At 33.3% G+C, this 26,160-nt stretch overlaps 1 protein-coding gene across 1 annotated transcript in view; it reads right to left on the minus strand.

The window, feature by feature from the left end:
- The window catches only part of LOC118201382 (transmembrane protein 65), a 58,969-nt gene that overhangs the window by 15,248 nt on the left and 17,561 nt on the right, over positions 1-26,160 (minus strand). The window contains exon 3 of the mRNA XM_035373476.2: positions 10,869-10,923. Within this exon, the coding sequence (XP_035229367.1) occupies positions 10,869-10,923 (55 nt within the window). The remainder of the gene's footprint in view (positions 1-10,868; positions 10,924-26,160) is intronic.

A 26,160-nucleotide genomic window follows, 5' to 3' on the forward strand; every position in this document is an offset into this window, starting at 1 on the left:
CCAATTTCAGGACTGCTCCTGAAAGAAAAGGGAAAACAGATTCATGCTGATTTAAAAATAGAGGAGCCATGCAACTTCAACAGCGGTTGGCTGAACAGATTTTAGAGGCATGGTATACATTATCTGAAAGTATGTTGGGGGGGGATTTTCAGCAAATAAAGATGGTGAAAAGGAATTTATTGATGAATTTTCTTTGTTAGTGGCAGAAGAAAATCTTAGCCCGAAAGTTTTCAATATGGACAAGACTGAACGTTTTTGGCTATGTTTGCCAAGAAAGACATTTGGGACAATTGAAAAAAGTGCACCGTCAGGGGTGAAAGAAGCTAAAAAGATTACTATTTTAGAATGCAGCAACCCAGCTGGAAATTACAAATGTAAACCAGTGGCAGTGGGTAAGAACACCAATCCCAGAGTTCTGAAAGGAGTAAAATCCTTACCTGCAATTTACAAGAATAATAAAAATAAATAATTCTTGGTTCACAAAACAACCTTTGACCAAATGGTTCATGGAGCATTTCGTTAAAGAGGTTAAAAGGCATTGTAACAGTGTGGGATTACCATCAAACTGCAAGATTTCACTACTGTTAAACAACTGCTCTGCACATCCAGATGCCACCATTTTAATATATGATAATGTCATGGCCTTTTGTTACCCCCAAATACTACATCACTGATCTAACCAATGGACCAGGACATAAAACACAATATTAAATACCACTATAAATCAGAGTTCCTGAAAAACAATCTTTCAAGTAACCATTCTATTTCACTTAGTGGTTATAAAAAAATTTCTCATTAAAGGCTGCATATATTTGTTAGCTGAATCATGGAATTCTGTTTCCCAAACAGCATTAGTTAATGCCTGGCATAACGTATAGCCACCTTCTCTGTTTACTGAAGCAGTGTGATGACAATGAATTTTATGGTTTTAGGGTCAGTGCAGCAAGGCTTAAAGCAAGAGAAGTGCTTTTCATATTCAAACGAACGAATAAATTAGGAGGCTTTGGAAGAGGAAGATATCACTGAATGGATGATGAGTTCAGATGAGCCAACACTGGCATATCAGATGACTGATTAAGAAATCATTGGCTTACTTTTGAACTTGCTACAGTAAGAAAATAATTCCAACACAGACAGTGAATTTGATAGAAGTGAGAAAATATTTTTTAATGAGGGTTTGGAACATAGTGAAAAATACCTCAACATTTTAGAACGATAGAATTATGTCACAGAGCAAGACATTATGATTCTATATAATTAAAAAAAAAACTGCCTCTGGAGCACGTTAGAGTTTTAAAACAAACCTCTATCATAAAAATGTTTGAAACATGTAAAAAAAATTAAATATTTTATGCTTTATTAATATTCCTTATTTTTATATATCTTTATTGTATGTCCTTAATGCATTTAAATGTCCCTGTAATCACTAATATAAATGAATAATAATAATATATATAATAATTTAACACATATAAATTAATGTAATAATGTATATAATAATTTAATTAAATGTATCTAATATGCCTTATTTATTTTGCATTTTTAGTCTGAAACAGTGAATTTGATAGAAGTGAGAAAATATTTTTTAATGAGGGTTTGGAACATAGTGAAAAATACCTCAACATTTTAGAACGATAGAATTATGTCACAGAGCAAGACATTATGATTCTATATAATTAAAAAAAAAACTGCCTCTGGAGCACGTTAGAGTTTTAAAACAAACCTCTATCATAAAAATGTTTGAAACATGTAAAAAAAAATTAAATATTTTATGCTTTATTAATATTCCTTATTTTTATATATCTTTATTGTATGTCCTTAATGCATTTAAATGTCCCTGTAATCACTAATATAAATGAATAATAATAATATATATAATAATTTAACACATATAAATTAATGTAATAATGTATATAATAATTTAATTAAATGTATCTAATATGCCTTATTTATTTTGCATTTTTAGTCTGAATATTATGATCTCTGCTCCTAAGCATTGCAGATTTCTGGATTTCTACTGTATTTATATATTACTAGTATGTGGACTGTAATGTTATCAACAGACCAAATATGAGGCTTGGTTTGTTTAAAATTTGATCATGTGTTAATACAAATATTTTAGGTAAGTTAATATTGCCATTACCAGAGGAATTTATTGATGTAAAGCACAGATTACATAAAAATTTCTCCCCTTTTCCAATTTAAATTTTGTGCACTTTGAGAAATTGATTTGATTTTTTAAGAGTTGATTATTTCCTTACTGTCCTGATGTATGCTCAGATATTTGGCTTGAAAAATAAAATGCTGGCTCAAAATACAATTTTCTGTTTGATGGTTATAGTAAAAATTAAAACTAATGGAGAAGGTCCAAAAACAGCTAACTGACACTTTATTAAATTGGAGAATAATTCAAATACTGATTGTTTTATAAAAATTTTGGGAACTAGCAGAAATGCCTACTAAAAAGGAATATTTTACAAAACAGAAGTTTGTGAAAATCATATTGAACATTACAAAATAATGATGAGAAAGGTTTGTAATTAAAACAACCAACTTATAAAGACATTGAAAATTATAACAATTATAAGGGAGAAAAACTGCGTATTTCTCGATTATTAGCAATGGAAAGGAAATTTGAGAATAATCTGGAATTTCAATGGGAATATAAATTATTCATGCAAGAGTATGAGGAAGTACTGTACTATCTGTACTTCATATGTCTTCATGAACTATGAGAGCAATTAAAATATCAAAAGCGAAACTGGTGTGGTTTTTTGGCTGACATACTGGACTACATCAAATTCAACCAAATACGTATCAAGACCATTTTGCTAAGTTTTCCTATATCACTGCAGGCTGAAAGAATTAAAGGACGTAAAGGAAAACATGCACAGTGCAAAATGCACAAGAATTATCTAAGGAAAGGGATGCCTTAATGGTAGACTTCAAGGAAACCGTGTCGTATTTACATCACATGATGAAAAATCATTAAAACCCTACTTAGTCAGCCTGTATAGTCACCAATTTATATAATACAGTCAAAAGTCGTTAATCCGGACTCCTCGGGACTTCGGCGATTCCGGATTATCGATTTTTCCGGATTATAGATCATCAGTTTAAATCTGGTAAGATGGCATGCAAAAATTACAAAATTAAAAATATGAAACCGTAATTTATGAAATAAAGAACAATTATGATCTAAAGGGTATCAAAATTTACAAAAAGAAAAAGCTTAATATTTATTTGTTTACTTTATTAAACATTTCCTTCAATGTAAGTTGCTTCGTTTCATGTGATAATACTTTCTCTTTAATTCTATTAAACAGACATAATTTCTTGTTTAGTTCGCTGTTCAAAGTTCCGCTGTTCAAGTCCTATAATTGCTGTGTTGAGAATACCGACTAATTTGTCAATCGAAATGTTTTTGTTTTCAATAACCTCTGGGTCACTTTCTTCCCTATCGGAAGCGAATTATAATGACGAGGAACTTGATTTAAATCATATCAAAGACGGAGTACATCGAGATAAAATACTACACTTAGTACGGAATTATAAACCAAATAAAATAAAAACATCTGCCCTGAAGATAAGGATAGTGCTGACAGATTAACTTCCAATCTGCCGCGTGAAATTGATAAACAGATTTCAGGTTTCAAAACATACTTTCGCTTTGTAGATACAAATTACATATTGGTAAATATATATCGGAAATTTTATTTGACATAATCTTTCTAATCTATCATAATCTAATAATGACGTTTCTGCCCCCCCCCTCTGCCGCAGAGCAGCGTGAAATTGATAAACAGATTTCGGATTTCAAAACATACTTTCACTTTGTAGTAAATATACATCGGAAATTCTATTTGACATAATCGAAAGTTCAAGCTTACTTTTATAAAACTGCTCTAATAGTCTGCAAAAATAATAAGCTGGATCCAATTCGAAGATTAAGGAACAGCGCAATCTGCAACATTAACTGAATTAGATAACTTTAGCTTAGCGTATAACTCCGTTACACAATAAACGCGCATGCGCACAAACATATTCGCAGCCGTAAGGGTCTTACGCGCTCTCGTAAACGCCTGTGCGCATGCGTGAATGCGACGCATGCGCAGAAAGTTTGTAGCTTTGAGGTCCGGATTATAGATCATTCCGGATTATGGGTGTCCGAATTAACGACTTTTGACTGTACTAATATTTTGCAGTCTTCGGCATTCCCTAATCGATAAGCTTTAAAAAGAGAAGGTAGTCAATACTGTTAAGGCAGAAGTGATCTGGCAACCACGATGGGAGAAAACGACAACGTGGTTAGCTAGCGGCCATTATTAGTGTGCTTGATTGCGTGCTGAGAGGTGCACCTATGCGATGGCAAGAGTGTCTATCCAAACAGAAGTTAAAAGAAATAAAGCTACAGTCCATTAAATCTTGGTGTTTGTGTTTCATGAGTATGTTTATTCTCAAACATAAATTTTGTGGTCCGTGCAACCCGGTAGGAAGATTAGTGCCTATGGATAAAGTGCTGGTTAAAAAGCTTAAAGGTGAAGAGTTAAATTGATAAAAAAGTGTGATATGTTACTTCGCATTCGACATAAAAATTAGTGTGTGTTTGGATTTACAAATTTCGGGTTCATTTGGATTACCTCAAACGGAGGTAAGTGAATTTGCTCATATGTTCGGTATTATTAATTAATGTTAATTATGGAAGCATTTTTAATTAAGAAAAGAATTTTAAAGTCAAATATAATGAAAGCGACATCAGACTTCGAAAAATATACTTGTGATGAATTTCAGTTACAACTTTTTGAAAATAAATGTGCAAAATTTAATAATGAATGTTCAGATATTTTTGATAAATTATTTGTAATAGTTGATGAAAAAGAGTTTGACAAATATGTAACTGAACAACAAACTGTTCAAGACAGTATTGATACTTTGTGGGTTAAGGTTAAACGACAAATGTCAAAATTTAGTGCTAAAGATGCAAGTAATGTAAAGATTGAAAATACCATTGCACAAGGTATGAAATTACCTAAATTAAACTTGCCGTCTTTTAGTGGAAATATTCAAGATTGGTTAAGCTTTCGGGATCTTTTCATTTCAAGCATTCATAATAATAATGTATTATCGGATTCCCAAAAGCTCTCGTATTTGAAGTTATCGCTTCATGGCGAAGCAGCTAGGATTATTCAATCAGTCACAATTTGTGACAATAACTATAAAATTGCTTGGGATTTTTTAGAAGAGAGATACTCCAATAAACGTGATCAGGTTTTCGCCCAGATAAAGCGATTCATGTCAATTTCTCCCATACAAAATGAAAGCCCGTCTTCTATTTTGAAATTAGTAGACACAGTGAATGAAAGTGTAAGGTCTCTGGAAATATTAGACCAAAAAATAGAGGGATTCGCAGAAACATTTCTTGCATATATTTTGCTGCAAAAATTGGATGTTTCCACTCGTCTTTGGTGGGAAAGAGATTCAAAAACAAGTGAGTTACCTAAATTATCTGAGCTTATTACATTTCTAAAAAATCATGCTAGAACTTTGCAGTCGTCAAAGTCATCTAATGTGTTTAATGCAAAAAAGGGTCAACCTATTCAAAAGGTGACTGCCTTAGTGTCAAATGTTAAAGGTCGAGATTTTAAATGTATTTGTTGTAAAAGTATCCATTTTCACAAGTTATATAAATGTAATTCTTTCTTGAAAATGACTGTAAGTGAACGTCTTGAATTTGTTAAGAAACATAAATTATGCTTTAATTGCTTGGGTTTTAATCCGACTCATACTGCAAAGAACTGTCGTTCAGAATTCAGTTGTTCAAAATGCATGAAAAAACACCATAGTTTACTGCATTTTCCCAATCAAGACATTTCGCATTCACCTGCTACTATAGCGAGTTGTGTGGGGAAGGAGGAAGCACCGGCTAATAATTCTGACCCTCCTTTAGTAGACAACTCGAATCTAAACCCTGATGCCAGATGTTTTGAAATGTTATCTAATTGCAGCCAAATAAACAATTCGGAATTTAGTGGTTCGTCTGTAACTGCTTCACAAGTGATTTCGAAGGAGGTATTACTATCTACTGCTATTACTTATGTTAAAGATTCTTGCGGGAATTTTATTGCTTGTCGAGCTTTACTTGACTGCGGAAGTCAGTGTTCGTGTTTCACCTATGATTTCGCTAATAGGCTTGGAATAAAAGGGAGTAAAATTAACATATCAATTTCATGTTTAAATGGAAAAGCTCTATCGGTAAAATCCAAGCTTACTGCTGTGATATCAAACAAGCGTGATTACCACCGTGCTCTCGAATTCTTTGTTGTACCTAAAATTAATGATTTGGTACCAGTGAATTATTTTAAATTTTCATTTTCACAGCTTCCGCAAAAGATCAAACTAGCGGATCCTCATTTTAACAAGCCCCAGAAAATAGATGCCTTGTTAGGTGCAGAATGCTTTTATGAACTATTGAAGGCTGATCAAATTCATCCACGAAATTCTAATTTAACTCTTCAGAATTCCGTATTTGGATACATTGCTACCGGTGTAAATGTTGGTTCAAATTCAGGCAATACGATTCAGTGCGGATTTATGAAAGTCGAAGAAGACTTAAATTCACTAATCAAGTCCTTTTGGGAAATTGAGGCTGTTACAGAATCACTCAAAATAAAAAATAAAGAAGTAGAATGTGAGGAACATTTTAGAAAAACCCATCAGAGGGATATTGAGGGTAGATATGTAGTGACGCTACCATTAAGGCAAGATGTTCATTTAGGTGATTCTTCGCAATTAGCCACACAGCGGTTAAATAATTTGTGGAAGAGACTAGACAAAACCCCTGACATGTCTAGGATGTATTGTGAGTTCATGAGTGCATATGAAGCGTTAGGGCATATGCAAAAAATGCAGAGTGTGACGGAAACTCCTAAATACATAATGCCTTATCATGGTGTTTATAAGGCAGACAGCAGTACAACTAAGTTACGAGTGGTATTCGACGCATCGGCTCCTTCATCGTCTGGTTTTTCATTAAATGACTGTTTGATGAATGGAGGTGTAGTTCAAGATGACCTGTTTGCTATCTTGCTACGATTTAGAAAACACAAGGTGGCTTTCACTGCTGATATATGCAAGATGTATCGGCAGATTCGTATAGATCCTGAGCAACGAAAACTTCAATGCATACTTTGGAAAAATACGTTGAATGATGCACCTAAACTTTATCAATTACTTACGGTAACATATGGAACAAAATCAGTGCCTTTTTTAGCAACAAGAGTTTTGAGGCAGTTAGCCTTAGATGAAAAAGATAAGTATCCATTGGCTTCTAAAACGACACTCAACGATTTTTATGTTGATGACATTTTGTCTGGTGCAGAAGATTACACCTCTGCTGTAGAATTGCAGCGGCAGTTAATAGACATGCTACAATCTGCGAAAATGGAATTGCACAAGTGGTGCTCAAACGAAAAAATTCTTTTAGAACAAGTTCCATTCGAAAAACAAGAGTATCGTTTTGGAGAATCTTCACAAAGCACCGTAAAGACTCTGGGTTTAAGATGGAATCCAGAAGAAGACTCTTTTAATTTTACTGTGTCTAGTTCGTCAAAAATCTGTACAAAACGCACGGTTTTGGCAGATATTGCTAAACTGTTTGATCCTTTAGGTTTCCTAGGGCCTGTAATCATGCGTGTTAAGATATTCCTGCAAAGGCTGTGGCTTTTACATCTAGAGTGGGATGATCCACTTCCTTTCAAAGAGCGACAAGAATGGGAGACATTTCAAAAGGCCCTACCAGAGTTGAAACAAATCAAAGTCCCTCGTTGCACTCTAATAGAATCAATTAAAGAAATTGAGCTCCACTGTTTTGCTGATGCTTCAAAGTTTGGATATGGTGGAGTAATTTACTTGCGCTGTGTCTCTAAAATTGGCGAAGTTAAAGTGACTTTACTTTGCAGCAAATCTCGAGTATCGCCTATCAAGGTAATAACCATTCCTCGTCTGGAGTTGTGTGCAGCAGAGCTCCTTTCCAAACTTGTGTGTAAGGTAATAACATCTTTGAGTTTATATGTTGACAAAGTTATTCTGTACACAGATTCAACAATTGTGTTAGCTTGGATTGCTACATCTCCTCATCTTCTAAAAGTGTTTGTGTCAAATAGAGTAGCTCGTATCCAAGAGCTAACTAAGGATTTCTGCTGGCAACATGTCAGAACAGCAGACAATCCCGCTGACCTAATTTCTCGCGGTCTGAGACCGGAAATTATTGCTGACAACTCTTTGTGGTTTCAAGGACCAAATTTTCTGCATCAACAGGTCATTAATTATAGTGTTAATAATAACTTTGAAAATTCAAATGAGAACTATGTGCGCGAACTGAAACTTATTTCTAATGTAAATTTGACCGTAACTGTTAAAAATTCTTTTTTTGGATTATGTTTTTAGTATTACTAATTGTTATGCTAAATTAATTAATGTTTTTGCTTATGTTTTAAGATTTATAAGAAATTGTAGATCCAAGGAAAAACAAGTAGGTCATCTGACAGTAAATGAGGTTTCGTTAAGCGAAAATAAATTACTTTCCTTAGTCCAATGTCAAAACTTTCCTGAAGAATTCAAGAACTTAAGTAAGAGAAAGAAAGTATGTAAAAATAGTCAGTTAAAATTTTTATGTCCCTTTTTAGATGAATCTCAAGTTATTAGAGTAGGTGGTAGACTGCAGGAAGCTAACTTATCCTTTAACACAAAGCACCCTGCTGTCCTGCCAAAAATTCATAAACTGACTCATTTAATTATGTTACACTACCATATTCGAAACTTTCATACTGGAGCACAAGCGCTCTTGCATAGTGTGAGACAAAAATTTTGGCCGATAAGTGGGCGTAATCTTGCTAGAAAGATAGTAAGAGAATGTGTTACGTGTGCCAAAGTAAAACCAGTATTGCTGGATCAAAAGATGGGAAATTTACCATTAGAGAGACTAAACCCATCCTTTCCCTTTAACCATACTGGTGTTGACTTTTGTGGTCCTTTTGGTATAAAGTATACAACTCAAAAGAAGAGCGTAGTGCACAAGATTTATGTTGCAATTTTTGTTTGCCTCTTGACTCGTGCAGTCCACCTCGAGATCATTTCAAATTTGTCTACAGAATCATTTATTGCTGCTTTGAGGCGATTTATTTCTAGAAGGGGTAAATGCGCAACCTTATTTAGCGATAACGCTCGAAATTTTGTTGGGGCTAGCAATGAATTGAAGCGACTCTACAATTTGTTACCCTGACAAATACCCTGATGAATTCTTAACCAAATATCTGACATCTGAAAGAATTCTTTGGAAGTTTATCCCTCCCAAGGCTCCTCACTTTGGAGGTATCTGGGAGGCAGGTGTTAAGTCGTTTAGGTTTTATCTTAAGCGTGCAGTTGATAGATTGATTTTTACATTTGAGGAGTTTCTTACAATTTTGAACCAGATTGAAGGAATTTTAAATTCACGTCCAATATCCCCTTTGTCAAATGACACCAATGATTTAGAAGCTCTTACGCCCGCACACTTTCTAGTCAGGCGACCTTTAACTTCAATAACAGAGCCTGATTTAACTGATTTTTCTGATAGTTCTTTAAAGCGCTGGCAGCGCACTACTAAAGTAACGCAATATTTGTGGAAAAGATGGCAAAATGATTACATCAGTCATTTACAGCAACGATTTAAGTGGTATTTCTCTAAGGATAACGTTAAAAAGGGCACTATAATTTTAATAAAGGAAGACAACATGCCCACTTCGACTTGGTTATTGGGTAAAATAGAAGAGGTAATTTATGGTAAGGATAAAAAGGTTAGAGTTTGTATTGTAAGAACCAAGTCAGGTTTTTTAAAAAGACCAATAACTAAATTAGCTGTACTACCAGTAGATGTTACATAATTTCATGTATATTTCCTGAGTTCAAAAAATTGTTATATATATGCATTGTATTTTAATTTAGATGTTGTGCATTTCATGTTCTGTGGTTAATTATGCTTATTGCTTTTGTTCATGTGTATCAATTTAAATTTTGTGATATATGATTTGGACTGTATGGTGATTTAAAACTGTTTAATTTTGGTCATTGTTAACTATGTAACAAATGCCCAACCCAGGCGGTATGTTAAGGCAGAAGTGATCTGGCAACCACGATGGGAGAAAACGACAACGTGGTTAGCTAGCGGCCATTATTAGTGTGCTTGATTGCGTGCTGAGAGGTGCACCTATGCGATGGCAAGAGTGTCCATCCAAACAGAAGTTAAAAGAAATAAAGCTACAGTCCATTAAATCTTGGTGTTTGTGTTTCATGAGTATGTTTATTCTCGAACAAATACTATGAATTACCAAACATTAAATCTATTCAACCTTGCATACAGTTTCAAAACCAAATCTTGAAACAAGATAACAAGTTAATAACTATTTCTCAGTAACATTCAGCAATAAATATTCACCTTTTGTACATGAAATATACGGTGAAGATTTGGTATCATTATATATTTATTCACTTGGATATTGAAAACAATATCTAATATCAATCTTCCATTATACTAAGCAAAGCTTATTTCATATCATTAAAAGTTTTTGTTTTCAACCTGAAAAAAAATCCTAAAGACTGCTCATGAATATAAGTATAACTAATCTATTTCCTTTCCATTGCTAATAATTCAGAAAAGCCAATTAAAAAAAAAAAAAAAAAAAAACTAAGCATACTGTTATAATTTCAATCCATTTTAAATTTAATTCATGTTTCTAAAAATTTATTAGAAAAAGGTAAATTTAAATTGTACTAAAATAAACTGTATAATTTACTGCAAATAAAATACAGATATCCGTAGAAGAAAGACATACCAGCCATAGTTGAAATCCCTAAGGTAACTCCAATTGTAGCATCAATGTAGTCGCCCTAAAACATTTTGCACAATTAATGTTACCTAGTAAAAAACATAAAATGCATGCTTTTCTGAATGTAATTAAAATACAAGATACATTTTAATTTTACAAATGTGCCTAAATTTTCAAAGTAACCAAACAGAAAAGTAGCCTAAAATTAAATCAAGTTTTCTGACAATCTTGAGCTAGATCATTTAATTAAAATGCACACAAGGTTAGCTTCCTAAGCTATATCTCATTTTGACTAAAAGCATCTAGAGGGATGAAACTCAACAAACTTGAAGTCCTGTTTTTCTACCATTAACATCTCAAAAGCACTTTTATTGCGAGATTTTAAATGCTCTTATTCTGCTATGACATTGTATTCATATACCTTGTATAAGATTCAAGCTTCATGAAGCATAAAATGATTTTCAATGACATTCCACTAAATATTATACCATCTGAAGTGGCCTCACTTACTTATCATAGCACACCATATTAATAAAGCATAAAACACAGTACAATTTATGATATCAGATATCAAAATACTCTTTAAAAGGTTTTCATTAAATATTTATTAGTCTTAGTACAAATAAAAAGCAATAAATAAACTAAACATCTCTTCATCAGAAACAGTGTTATATTCCCATTATGTTATGACATTTACTCTGACAGGAAATCCTTGTAAGTATTCCATTGACCAAAATCTTATGTCTCATCATGGTTATCCTTTACAGCAGCATTTCTCAAACTGTGGACCTCAGTGTCCTCCCTTATGGTCTGCCTGGATATGCAAAAATGTCCTGTTATCAGCAAATACAATCGATGAGATATTCACCATTTCTTAGCCATGTCATGTGGTTATGTACACTAGCATATTTTTTTCAAAACTCAATGTATTCTCAAAATTAAGTTAAATAAATCTCTGTCGATAAAGTAATTCTTAGACTATTCTCATGCTTAAGGGAAATTAAAGAAATTTTAAAAGAAACTTTGTGGATTAGTAGTGTAAAGCAGAAAATTTTTTTATCATTTCCAACCTTAGAATCTTTTTTAGTGCGGAAAATTGCATCTTTATTCAAAAAAAAAAAAAAAAAAAAAAAAAAAAAAAAATTCAAGTGATATATGCTTGCATCACAAAACTTTGAGATCGCAATTCAAAATTTATTTACAAATGGTAAATATAATGAAATTTTCCTAGGCTCTTGATCCTTTCCACTGCAATTTTGAAAATAACAAACTATCATTGAATGATAAAGGATAACTAAACTCATGAATGACACTAAACTTAAAATGCAGATTTTAATGCTAATTTTTGGACTTTATTCTGAATAAAACCAGATTATAATGAACTAAAAACGATGCTTTAAAAATTCAATTTTTTTTAATTCAATTTCCTCTTAGTATCTGTGTAAGAAAGGATTTTCATCATTAACTTTCTTAAGACAGCGGTAGAACTGTAGTACCGCAAAATTTACTTGCTCTTAAGCCGGCTATGGTACAACTGCTATACCAAGCTTTCCCTTCCCCCTTAGAGTAATTGCCTATCTTTAGATTCTCTAGGTGGTTTAGTTTTCTCTTCAGAGCAGCCTCTGGCTATGTAATGTTTCCCACTTCTTATCTCTTTGGCTAGGTTTTGGCGAAGACCGTAGGTTTCGTCTCGCGCCAATGTGCTTGACAATATAACAGATGCTATCTCTCTTTCAATCATTGGAGCTTTTTCTCGTAATTTCTGTGTAACTTGCGCTCTTATTCACTTCTTATAATGGCACCTCGATTTAAAGGTCTCAGTCAAGACGAAATTAATAAGTTGCTAAGAGATTTAGAAGAGGAAACTTTTGCTGATACAGATTCGGACTGTTCAGATACAGAAGAAATATGTTTTAATCAATCTTTTAAGGAAGATAAAGTTGCCGATAACTTCAAAAGCAACGCTAATAATTTATTTGAATGGAGACAGCCAAGTGATCATGACAAAGCAAACATATTGACCTTTATTGGTGAACCTGGCATAAAAACTGAATTTTCAGGAATTCATCTTGCTGTCGATTTTTTTTAAGTTATACTTTTCAGATGAATTGTTTAAAATGTTAACCATAGAAACTAATCGATATGCTTCTAAAATCTTAGAGTTTCACCCAGATATAAGCGGAAAAAGAAAGCATGACACCAACTGGACGGCAATTACATCTGATGAGCTTCAGAAATTTTTTGGATTAGTCTTACTCATGGGACATGTTGAAAAAGACAGCATTCGAGATTATTTTTCCCACGGATGATTTAATTGACACACCAATTTTTCGTAAGGTAATTAATGTCAAGAGACAGATTTTTAATGATTTAAAAATTTTTGCATTGAAAACAATAAAGAAAAACCTGATAAAATTATGAATTATGACAGACTGGAAAATTCAAAAAGTTTTTTATCATTTAAAAACAGCTTATAAACAGATTTACAGCCCCACAGAAGAACTCGCGACAGATGAAATTATCGTCAAACTTAAAGGGCAAGTAATATTTAGACAGTATATCCCAAAGAAACGCAAGCAGTGGGGTATAAAATTACACAAGATCGGTGATAAGGAAGGGTACACCTATGATATCGAAGTTTACCTTGGGAAAGATAAATCTAAGGATCCCAACTTCTCAGCGTCTTATAATGTCGTTAAAGAAATGAGTGGGCACTATTAGAGACAAAGGTCATAAATTATTTATGGACAATTTCTTTTCCTCGCCAGAACCTTTCGTTTATTTATTAAATGAAAATAAAATAAATTCATGTGGAACTATTCGTCCGAATAGGAAGCATTTCCCCAAAGATGTAAGCAAAGGAAAATTGAATAGAGGAGAAACCACTGCGCGTTTCACAAATGGGATGCCAGCTCTACGCTGGAAAGATAAGTGTGACGTTTTCATGCTGTCAAATATGCACAATCCAATGGTTGTAGCCGATGAGCAGACAAAACCCGAGATCATAACATGTTACAACAAAAATATGGGCTATGTTGATTCAAGCGATTGCATGGCCAATAGTTATACTTTTGGCAGAAGAACTTTGAAGTGGATGAAAACACTATTTTTTCATCTACTTGACCTAACAGTGCTAAACATCTGCATTCTAAGCAAAATAAGCAATATTGAAAAGAATCACAAAGTTTTTCGCATGAATTTGATTAGAGAGCTGATTCATTATTCTGATCTTCAAGCTCATACACTGTCTCCATCAAGTTGAAAAAAACAATGCAAGTATCTATGCTCCCATTTCCCTTTTGATGCAAAGAAAAGACGAAGATGTGATGTTTGTTCTGCAAATGGTTTACAGTGGAGATCAACTGTCATATGTAAAGCATGTGATGTAGCATTCTGCATAAACTGTTTTGAAGCTTATCACACGTCATTTCAGAAAAACAGTTAACTCAAAAAAAAAAAAAAATAGTTAATTAAATGAAAGAACCTTCCTATAATAGCAAAAACAAAACAAAAATTACTAATCTTACATCAGAAAACAAAATCAGAATTTAATAGAGCATGTCTCTATTAAAGGCCTTTTTATAAGGGCCAAAAAAAGAAAAAAAAGAAAAAGAAACTACACTCAGATGATCACAACGAACGTAACATTGAATATATAACTCTGAATTTTTCATGTGAAAACAACTTGGTTTAGATACCGGTGAATGAGCTATCTGTATGATCCTTTTCGTAGTTTTCCCGTTAAAAACATGAATGTGAGCCAGTTCTGTCAGTCTTTCACAAAACATCACTTTTCAGCAAATAGTACTATTATACTAAATTAAATAATCCGTCTGACGTTTAAGCTTCTTCCCTTACACCAGTAAATATGGGATTTAGTTACATCGCTACACTCGGTTGTTATGTAGATTTCGTTTTGACAATTTCGTTTGGTAACAGATAGTTCAATATAGGTTCAATACAAGCGAATAAACAGGCTCCATAGGATCCCCCCCATGTGTAACGTGATTATAAACCGCTTTCTCTCCAAATGTCCTCGATTAAGGTTACATTAACCCCTTGGGTACATTTGATGTCTCAGACACGTCATTCACTTCCCCCCCCCTAGGAGCGGATGACGTGTCTAAAACGTTATTTGAGGTTAGGCACAATTCTGTTCATTTCATTGTAGCTTGTATCAGTCATAATAGAAGAAGCAATTACAGTATTTCGGTGAACATTATTTGCAATACACTGCCCCATTATGTCAAAAACAAGGAATATATTGTATGATAGTGATAGCGAAAGTGACTTTGAGAAATCTAAAGAATTGTTTAGTGATCCTGAAATTGACAATTACAATGAAATACAAAGCGAAGGTGATGAAGATGATATTGAACTAGAAAACGATGACAATTGTAATATAATTGTAATATAATATAATATAATTGTAATATAAGATTTGAAGACGCACAAGACGTCTATCGAGCAGTGATAGTGAATCTTCTCATGACCAGTATCAGAAGAATGGATTTGGGAAGAAGAAAATGTAGCCGATATAAAAAAATTTTCTGAAATATCTGGAATTAATCCTTTGAGCCTGCGTAGGCTAGGGGGTAATCCTACGCCTTTAGAGGTTTTGAAAGAAGTCTTGAATGAAGATTTTTGGGACACTACAGTAGAAGAGACGAATAGATATGCCAGACAAGTGATAGAAAAAGAAAGGTTGAGTAAAAAAAAAAAAAAAAAAAAGGTGGTTTTCTGTAAGTTCTGATGAAATGAAAGCTTATATTGCATTATGCATCTTGATGTTGCAAATGAAGAAGCCAAAAATGCATATGTATTGGTCAAAAAGGTATGCAATAAGTACTCCAATTTTTGGCAGCACTATGCCATGCGATAGGTTTTTTGATATTTCAAGCTTTCTACATTTTACGGATAATGAAAAGGAAAATAAAGATCGACAGAATAAGAAATATTAGAAATATAGTGGATTACCTAATATCCATTCCACATGAAAATATTATATAATTTCATATTTGATATTATATAATTATCAAATAAATCTGTACCCAAGGGGTTAATTAATTAAGAAAAGCAACTCAAGGGCTATCTCTCTATGGGTAGAGATGTTATCGTGGAAGACTTTCTAAGGGAAACTCTCTCGCATTCAAATTATATATTAAGAAAGCCACAAAATCTCTCATGTTCGTCTAGATTTTAATCCAGGTCGAACTACCAGTGTTTAGTGATTTTACTGCTCTTTCATCTGGTGGATTTCTCCACGAAGGCATTCATATTTTGAGTCAACTTATAAGATATTTTCTCCCTCCTTTCTGCATGCCTTCGTGGTGTAACGGTTAGCAGACTTGGCGAGTATTTCGAGAGATCCAGATTCCTGTCCTGATGAAGGCATTGCACAATTTTTTCATGTCTTCTGCTTCAAAAAATAGCCTAATGACTCTATAGTGGTGCACGAACTAAAAGGTGATGGATGGTGATTCCTCACCACCACGATTTAGCTATTGGGTCTCCTAATCCCCTGTCACCCTTTAAAAGGGCAAGTATATAAGGTATTTTCTCCCTCCTTCCAGCATGCCTTCGCGGTGTAATGATTAGCACACTCGGCGCATATTTCGAGAGGTCCAAGTTCGAGACCTGAGGAGGGCATTGCTAATTTTTTACGTCTCCAGTATCAAAATAACCTAATGACTCTAAAAATTAATCTTAGCTTGCTTTGTCAACCTCGAGTAAGCAATAAGCATTTCTTTGTTATGATAAACTCCATAAAATAAATAAAAAGGTTTCTCACTTGGCTAACATTTGCTAAAGATGCATATATTTTTATATTATGTTTCAAATTTCAGCGATCTTGCACTCTGTTCGAGATTTAATGTTTCTAAAGCTCCTTTTACAAAGTAGGCAAAACTACTTTTTTAGGGCCTGCTTTACACTTGAGGCTTAAATCTAATAAGATGTTACTTTGGCCTTTCTTGCTGCCAAAGTCATTAAAACTGTTCCGTAATGTTAACTTCGTTCGAACTTCTACTATTATGCATGCAACATTCTCTCATTTATCCTTTTGTGATTTTCATTCATTCTTAAGTAAATAAAATGGAAAAATCCACATGTAACCAACCTGTTCTCTGGGATTTGATTGGCCTGATTTGGTTTGTTCACTGGATTACACTGAAGCACTCAACAGTTATCTATATAAGGGGAGGGATGCCTTCATCAAGGACTTGCTCAGTAAAGCTGGCTTATAGCGACGTTACGAACCATGAAAGCGCCCATGAAGCCTGTGATTCGAACCCGAGAAAACTACCAGTGTTCAGCCACTTTAACGCTCTCCGCTGGAGGGCCCATAAAAAATAGACCAAGAAAAATGATCGAAATAACCGATTTAATTTTCTAACCTATGTTTATCATTCGGCAATACATAAATTAAAAATTTTAGGTGATTGTGCATAAACTATATAGCAGTTTTCTCCAATGTTTCATATTTCAGTTTTACATGGATTTTTCAATGTTTCATTTTACGATTTTACATGGAATTGCAGCACTATGGAATTATTTCTCATGCATTTATTTCGCTCCGTTCATCATTCCGATTCTTTATTCGGCCAAAGAGAAGATTTCGCATTTCAACTAAAAGACACACAAGAGGATACTTTATGAAAAATTTGTCGGAAACAACTTTCTTAATTTTGCTTTGAAAATATTCATGGGTAATCATTTCGATCATTGAAAGAAATATGAAAAACATATTTCCTACACTGTAAATGTCAATACCCTGCATGCCCTTATTCTTTTAACAATATGAAAGATTAATCTTTTTAAAATAAATTAGAAAATTTATTATGTTTATTTATTTTGTATTTATTATTTTATTATGTATATGTATATCCATTTCATTTAAAATCAAGGAAAAATCAAGCTTTGGATATAACGATGGTTTTGAACGAAATCCGCCTACTAAAGAAAATTGACGTAGAATTCTTTATAGACATTTAAAACTGTTCTGAAAAATATTTTTGATAAATTTATATTTTCTAAAATTTTAAATTATACATTAAAATTCTACTTAACAAGTATTAAAAAGAAGCCTAAAAGTGCTTTCTCTCTCTCTTTCTATGGATACCACGAAAATGCAAAGATTTAAGAAATTATCTCATCAGACTTCACATTGCAGCTATAAAATGGATTGCATATATGGGTATTCGGAGAACTTTTTAACTGCTAACGTAAACAAAATCCAGTTTTATAAAGAAAATTCTCTGTACAGATCTCTTTTGCCCGATAGTCCGAAGTAATATTTGTTAAAATTATATAATCAAACGCAACTAATATATCTCTGATTTTCTTTTTTATATTACAATAACGTAATTATGAAAAAAAAGTTTTAATGCTTTATTATTGGTATAAGTTCATCTCAAAATCTAATAGTAATGAATCATATTCTAAACATCTAACAGTAATGAATATTATTAATGAATTCATTATTATTATTTCATTAAATTATTCATTACTGTTATTTTATTAATGAAAATAAATTATCAAATATTGCATTCCGACCTGCAGGCATACAAAGCTAGTTCATATTTGTTATATTTTGTCATGTTCTGTTCTCTTTTCTTAATTTCTAGTAAAAACAAAGAATTAACATAAAATTCACAAATTATTACCGAGATTGATCAGAATTAGTAAATGCTATATAAACATTGTACACATTTTGTTCTTAATAAATAAATGCAGTTTAGTTTAAATTAAATCAAAATAAACCTCAAAAAAGTCGCAAATATAGTAACCTATTCCAGACTATTGTCCAGCGTGCGACAAACATGTAAATTTTACTGCATCTATGGAGGGGACAAATGACCACCCTAATGACTTTTCTCATTAGGGAACAGTAAAGGAGGGGGAAACAGTTTTTTGGATCGCGCCGTCCTAAAGGTTATATTATGAGAATTTAAGCCCGGCTTTAGAAGGTTAACTAAAAAAAAAAAAAAAGGTACTGAAATCAACTTGATATGTGAACAGATTTCAGACTCAAGTTTACCAGCATATCCAGACATGGAACAACTGTGAGAGAACTGGCAGATTCATCCATGCCATAAATGTGAATACCTACATTTATTTAATTTTTAGTTAATCAGATAAAGATTATCTAAATTCTAATAGCCTTGAAGTATTAAAAACAAATAAATTGTTCATAATAATGAATCAACAAATATATTGTTCAGAATAATGAATTTTAATTGCCCTCCAAAAGTTAAGGAACAGCATGTTTTTCAAAGCTCACCATTACAAAAATGTCAGTAACGCTTAAAACAGTAATGAAGTTTAAGAAAATTTATACAAAAACAATAGGTACCACTTTCATTTTACAGAAATGAATACTTATATAGGAGTTGGAGCAAAAATGCAAAATTTGCGATTTTTGTTCCCGAGTTGATTTTTAGCTGTTATTACAAGTTTAGTGGACAATATCCAAGAGAAGTCATTTGCCTAATTTATTGAGGTGGTGGGCGATAAGATGGATGGAAATGGGGATGTCACAAGCTGATGCTGCTAAATATCTCAATGTCTCTCGTAGTGTGGTCCACCAAGTATGGAATCAGTTTGAATCCGAGGGTTCTGCATCCAGAAGACATGTTCCAGGCAGACCTAGAGTTACAATACCTGTGGAAGACCATTATTTAGCTCTTTTGCCCCGAAGGAGGAGTAACATTACTGTGCCTCAGGTCATGACAGATCATTTATTGGCAACAGGAACAAGAATATCAGCTACTAAAATGCACAGATACCTGCACACTACAGGTCTGTATGCAAGACAACCAGCTGCTTGTCCCCCCTTGACTCAAAGACACAGAGATAGCCATTTAAATTAGGCAAGTGAACACCTCTCCTGGATCAGTAAACAACAGGTGTCTGTTCTCTTAACAGACGAGTCCAGGTTCACACTGGAGAGTCATTCAGATTGTCAGCTGATCTGGAGGGAACAACGCACCAAATACAACCAATCCCACATTGTGGAAAGACACAGTTACAGAAGTCATGGAATAATGGTTTGGGCCGGGATCTCTCTCGGTGGTCACACTGACCTGCATGTGCTCCATTGAGGAACTTTGCCAGTGTGAGATATCGAGACGAAATCCTCGATCAATATGTCCTTCCATATGATGTTGCTATTGGCCCTGGATTTCTTCTGATGGACACAATGTGCGACTGCATTGAGCTCGGGTTGCTGAAGAATATTTTGAGGGTCACGGTATAGAGCGGTTGGAATGGCCAGCTCAATCAAATCTGAATCCGAAAGAGCATCTTTGGGATTTGAGAGACAGGTTGCAGTGACATTCCATGTTGTCAGTTAAGTTGCCGGTCAGTGAAATGGGAAGCATTGACCAGACATGGAGAAATCCTTGTTCAGGCTCTTCTAATGACCTTGGAGGAGGACTTAAAGCAGCAACCTGTCTCTCAAGGTAGTCCCAAAGATGCTCTTTCGGATTCAGATCTGAGTATTACAACCCATTTTTGTAGTGTTACCACCCCATTTTTCCTCAAAAAACTGTGATATACTGTTTCTCCAAGACTGGATTTCTCTGCCAAGAGTGCAATTTTTTGTTGTAATTCATGTTTGCGTTGAACTTTAGATATATTCTATGTCACAATTAAAGAACTGTTTAGTGAGCATGTCCAGTAAATTTCTTGTTTCTATGTTGCTTCATTCTCAAATTAAACAGAAAAAACATGCTGTTCCTTAACTTTTGGAGGCCACTTTATAACATTGAATGAATTTTACTATAAAAGTATAATACTGAATGAATTTTTAATATAAAAGTATAATATTAAATAAATTTTAATATAAAAGTATAATATTTAATAAATTTTAATTTATTATATTTAAAAGAGCCAAGTATATTGACAATAAACTATGGTAAAAAATTATTTTCCAAGAGGGCAAGAGTAAGGTAGTTCTTTAGAGCATCCTAATTTATGAAAGTGGTCCTCACTTGAAAAATGCTGCTCTAGAAGATGCCATGATCAATTACAAAATTCTGCAAGGACAAAAAAAAAAAAAAAAAAAAAAAAAAAAGGTGCACTATGTACATATTAGCAGGTAACTAATACATCTTTGAGATTTTCTTAAACACAAACTAGCAAGTGATTTTCAGAAGAAGGATATAGTTTCAAAGTTTACAAAACTTTTCAAATGCTGCTAGATAAAAGACATGATTCACTTTAACTGTTATGTAAGTATGTATATTACTTAATGTTACATATGAATCATACCATAAGATTAATTTTGATATATTTCAAAAAGAGTTATTACAAGCATTTTAGAATTTTTAGAACAGCAAGAAAAAATAACCAAATTAAAAAAGATTTTACAGACCATTATGAATTAAAATATTATCTTACCTATGACCCCCCCCCTCTTCAAAACAATAAAGGCTTGGCAACAGAAAAGCCTTATTAGGAAAAATCATCTAAGCAGCAGGAAAATGAAAAAAGCATTTTGAATGAAAACTGTAATAATTAAAATTATACCTAAATCTTAAAATGACTATGATATAGCTTAAAAAATACATAACAAATTTTAAGGATTATAATTTTTTAGAACAGATGGAACTTTAGAGCGCAACTAAAATATCGAACATTCAGTCCAATTAATTTGAAAAAATGTTTGTTTTTGCAAATTCCAAATGACAAGATACTTCTTCAGGGAAAGCTTACCATTCACATCTATTTTTATTCCACAAACTTTTATTTCAGACCTAGCAGCAAAATGTACGATTTTTTTAAGTTCATATACAGAAAGTAGTTTTATTGATGCATGTCAACTTTTAATTTGTCTTTGAATGTAATAAGGCATCTTAAAACGAGTTTCCACTATTAAGTGCTATATTGCTTGTAACACATAAAATTCACAAGAATGTTAATGAAAAAGAAGAATGAATGTATTTTTTTATTATAACTCAAATTTCAAATGTTGAATAATTAGTTAGCTAGGGAAGTTACACTTAATTAATTTACCTAATGAATCCAAAACAACAAAAATACATGTTAACATTTAAACCCCACCAAGACTGATTTCTTGAAAATCTTATACCTGCATTACGACTGCAAACAGATTTGAATAAGTCATCAGCAACTGCTAGTCTATTACTCTAAACATTCAAAATTTTAAATCCAAAAAAGGATTTATTCAAGTACTGTAACAATACTTTGAAAATTTTCTAGACAGGAAGAAAACCATTCAAACATTCAAAATTTTAAATACAACAAAGGAATCATTTGGGAACTATTAACAATATTATGAAATTTTTCTAGACAGGGAAAAAATAACTCTGAATAAGGAATTATCTGTATATGTGCTTCATAATTCTACAGAAGTTTCAAATTATAATATGTTGGCATCATTAATGCCACCTAAAAGTTCATTAAAATTCACATACCGGGGGAAAAAAAAAAAAAAAAAGGATGCTTTAAAAAAAATCTGTGCCTTCCCCATAAAATATTCTAGTGTTACAACATAAACTTACTTCAACATATCAAATCAGGTTAGGTCATTTGAATAGGACAAGGTTCGTAAGGACTATTTGCCTAAGTGAAGGGCTGCCTTTAGACTTTGTAAGGGAAACTGACTCATATTCATATTTACATATGGGAAAACAATAAAAACTAACCAAGCAGACATCCTGTTTGCCAGATTTTGAACCAGGGTTAAACGACGAGTACTCAGGTTTTTAATTACTCGGCCAGTGGTAAGACAACATACCAAACTAAAAATAGACTTCAATAGATTACACTGCTATTTCAAGGCATATTATTTACTACTAACTTGTTTTTTCATCTAAATGCAAGATATTTATGGCAGAAATTCTTACTGCAGCGAGTGGCAACATTCATCTTTGCTGCACAATTTGCATATGTGCTCACCACAACAGGAGAATAAAAACTTGGAACTTTATCACAGAGACTTACTACTTACTTCTCACCTTCTTTGCCTGTTCATCACCTATATCTGGCATCAACTTGTGTGTATTAATGTTTAAATATTTAGCCTCTTACAAGATATGTTTTCCTTTATTAAATGTAAAATAAAGTTGGTTTTAACCGTTAGCTGAAGTTTGTGATTTTAGGGCCTTTCTAATAGCCTTCTGATGGAGTCTACTGGCAATTAAACATCGCCATATTTGGTAACCTAAATTAAGAACTGCATTAGTGCACCATACATAGCAGTTATGCCTGCCTTGGAAAGTAGTCATCATTTCGCCCATGTACTTTGTACGGAAGACACTTCTCCAGTTATCAAATCTTGTGGTCCAGAAGTTATCCGAATGAAGGATGCTTCAGTTTTATGTGCTGCTGGAGGAAGTTTCTGAGCAACCTGAATGGATTTTGTGATTTCACTGTGATATTACGTCAGTACAAATGATTCTCAAGAATATTTTGTTCAAGGATTTTCATTAATTTGTATGTCAATGCTGAAACAGGGTTACGTTTTTAAATTATCGGTTTTTTAAATGCAGGCAGGATTAAATTTTTTTGTAAATTTTTTTTTTTTTTTTTGAATTTAAGAGTAAATGTTTTTTTTCAAAGATTTTTAACTGATTTTACTGGGCTTTTGAAAGTTTTCTAAAATATTTTTTAAAGATAATATTTTTTATCGTATATTCTTGGCATTCAGTGGAGTTCGTGTTTTCTTACTGATAATGTGTAATGTAAATTTTTATGCTGTGAATATTTTACATTTTGTTAATATTCATGTTTTCCCCCCATTCTCGTATGCATCCCTAACGGTTATAGATGTGTGGTAAGGTCTTTTATCCTTTTAATCCATGATTTAGTATCGACATTTTTCTCGTGTGTGCAATTAAAATCATATACCTTTTCTAAATTTAACAATCATGTCATGTAATATATATGAAAGTACAGCAGCTACGCAGGTATCACATGTTTCAGTAAAATTACTGCCTTTTTGGAAAACAAGCTCTGCAACCACATTATTGCTGCTGTGGATTCTAATATAAATTCTGTTAGCGATATCATTTCAAAACCTCCTGCTACCAGAAAATATGATATCCTAAAACAAAGATTCATTGTAAAACATTCATCAAAGCATCAAAAATTTGCACTCTGTTGCAAGGTGTTCAGCTTGGCAACCAGTGCCCTTCTCAGTTATTGACTCATATGCGGGCTTTAGCAAGTGATATTGCACATGAACCCTTGCTAAGATCTTTGTTGCTTGCAAGGCTCCCGAATAATACACAATCTATTTTGGCTGCTCTTGGTGAAGATGACTTGAATAAATTCGATACGATTGCTGATAAGATTACCGAGTTCAGGTCTCACTCTTATGTGAATATGGCTATCGTGACCTATGAGCCAAATGAAGCTCCTTCAACTCGCTTGGAAGTTCAGGTATTGCAACTGATAAAGCAAGGTGGTGAGCTAACCCCTACCTTGGGACATAATTCTCACAGTCCTAAGTGCAATTTTCAGCATTCATTCCGCTGCAGTAGGTCACACAAACGCACTAATCACTATAAACAGCAAACAGATGACCTTTGTTTCTTCTATCATGTAAATTTTGGCGAGTATGCAAGGAAAGAGCAGTCTCCGTGATTTTTTTGGAAAATGGGTAATGTCAAATTGCTTGCTGACCAGGTGGCAATCACCAGCTGAACTGAATATTTTTGGACCACCTCTTCTCAAAGTTCAAATATTTAACTGCTACCGGAAGGAATGTGTCAGTACTACAAAAAAGCATGTCCAGTAGTCTAGGCTTTTTCAGGATTTGGTTTTGTTCACTTTGAATGGAACTAAGATTCCCATGTATGGCACTAAATGTCTTAGTTTGGATTTAAATTTACATTGCCCTTTTACTTGGTTGTTTGTTGTTGCCGTAAATCAGCCAATTTTGAGTGTTGATTTCCTTAAGAAATATGGATTGTTTGTTGATGTTGATAATAATTGCCTTATCACTTCCAGGACTAGTTTGTCATCGTGTGGCAAACTTTTAAGAATTAATTTGATTTAGGCATATCGGTACCTCTTGGTAACTCAATTTGATAAATTACTAGCTGAGTATCCTGAGTGCACTATCTCTTCTTATGTAACCAACAATAATCAGTCTTCAATAATTTTCCATTATATATTGCTACTAAAACTTCTTTGTGCTTCCTAAACTTTCTCGTTTGTTGCTGGATCTCCTTTAAGCAGTATGACAGGAGTTTGAGTACCTCATGTTGCAAGGAATCATTCTGCCGTCCAAAAGTGTTTGGGCCAACCCTTCTTCACATGGTCTGTAAGTCTAATGATGACTGCCATCTTTATGATGAATATTGAAACTTGAATGCTGTGACTATTCCTGACCCGTATCCCGTACCATATATTTTTGGGGAAAAAAATATTTTTCAACACTTGATTTAGCTACGGCATATCATAAAATTCCTGTTAACCCAGAGGATGTGCCTAAAACAGCTATGACTTTTCCCTTTGGATTATACTAGTTCCTTAAAACCCTGTCTGGTTTGTGAAATGTAGGCCAACCATTCCAAAGATTTATTCATCAAGCATTTTCTGGCTTCGACTTTTGTGTTCCTTACTTTAGTGATTTGCTCATGCTTTCAGCAAATAAAGACAAGCACAACAGCCACCTCTGTTTGATTTTTTATAGACTGCAAAAATAGAGGTTAAAACTGAAAACTTCTAAATATATTCTGGGAAAGCCATTGGTATTATTTCTTGGCTGTTTAATTACATCTTCCGGGGCCGGCCTCTTCTTGAAAAAAACAGCAATAATTATCAACTTCCCAAAACCTGTAATAATGTCTGAATTAAAGAGGTTTTTAGCAATGTTGAAGTTTCATTAATGATTTTTGCCTAAGGCAGTTACTATTCAAGCTCCAACTCATTCTCTTTTAAAAGATTCTAAGAAGAATGATAAGCATCCTGTTTTTTGGACAGCATAAACAACTGCAGCCTTTGAAAAATGTAAAACTTGCCTAACAAATTCAGTGACACTTTGTTACCATGCCCATGATCAGCAGTTGTCATTGATGGTTGATGCCTCAGATGTGGCTGTTGGAACCCTTTTGCACTCACAACCCAATAATGGCCTTCAACCACTGGCTTTTTTTTCCCAAAAATTGACTTCAGCTGAAACTAAGTATAGCACATACGATAGAGAACTACTCACTATCTACTGCACAGTAATGCATTTTCAAAATAATCTTGAGGGATAACTTTTTTTTAATAAATTCATGTCTAAAATTTTGTTTAGAAAAAAATCAGATTCTGCATCACCCAG

This window comes from Stegodyphus dumicola, chromosome X2, assembly GCF_044657685.1.
Source record: "Stegodyphus dumicola isolate Sdum_Otavi_A_Nest chromosome X2, ASM4465768v1".
Classification (NCBI taxonomy): Eukaryota; Metazoa; Arthropoda; class Arachnida; order Araneae; family Eresidae; genus Stegodyphus; species Stegodyphus dumicola.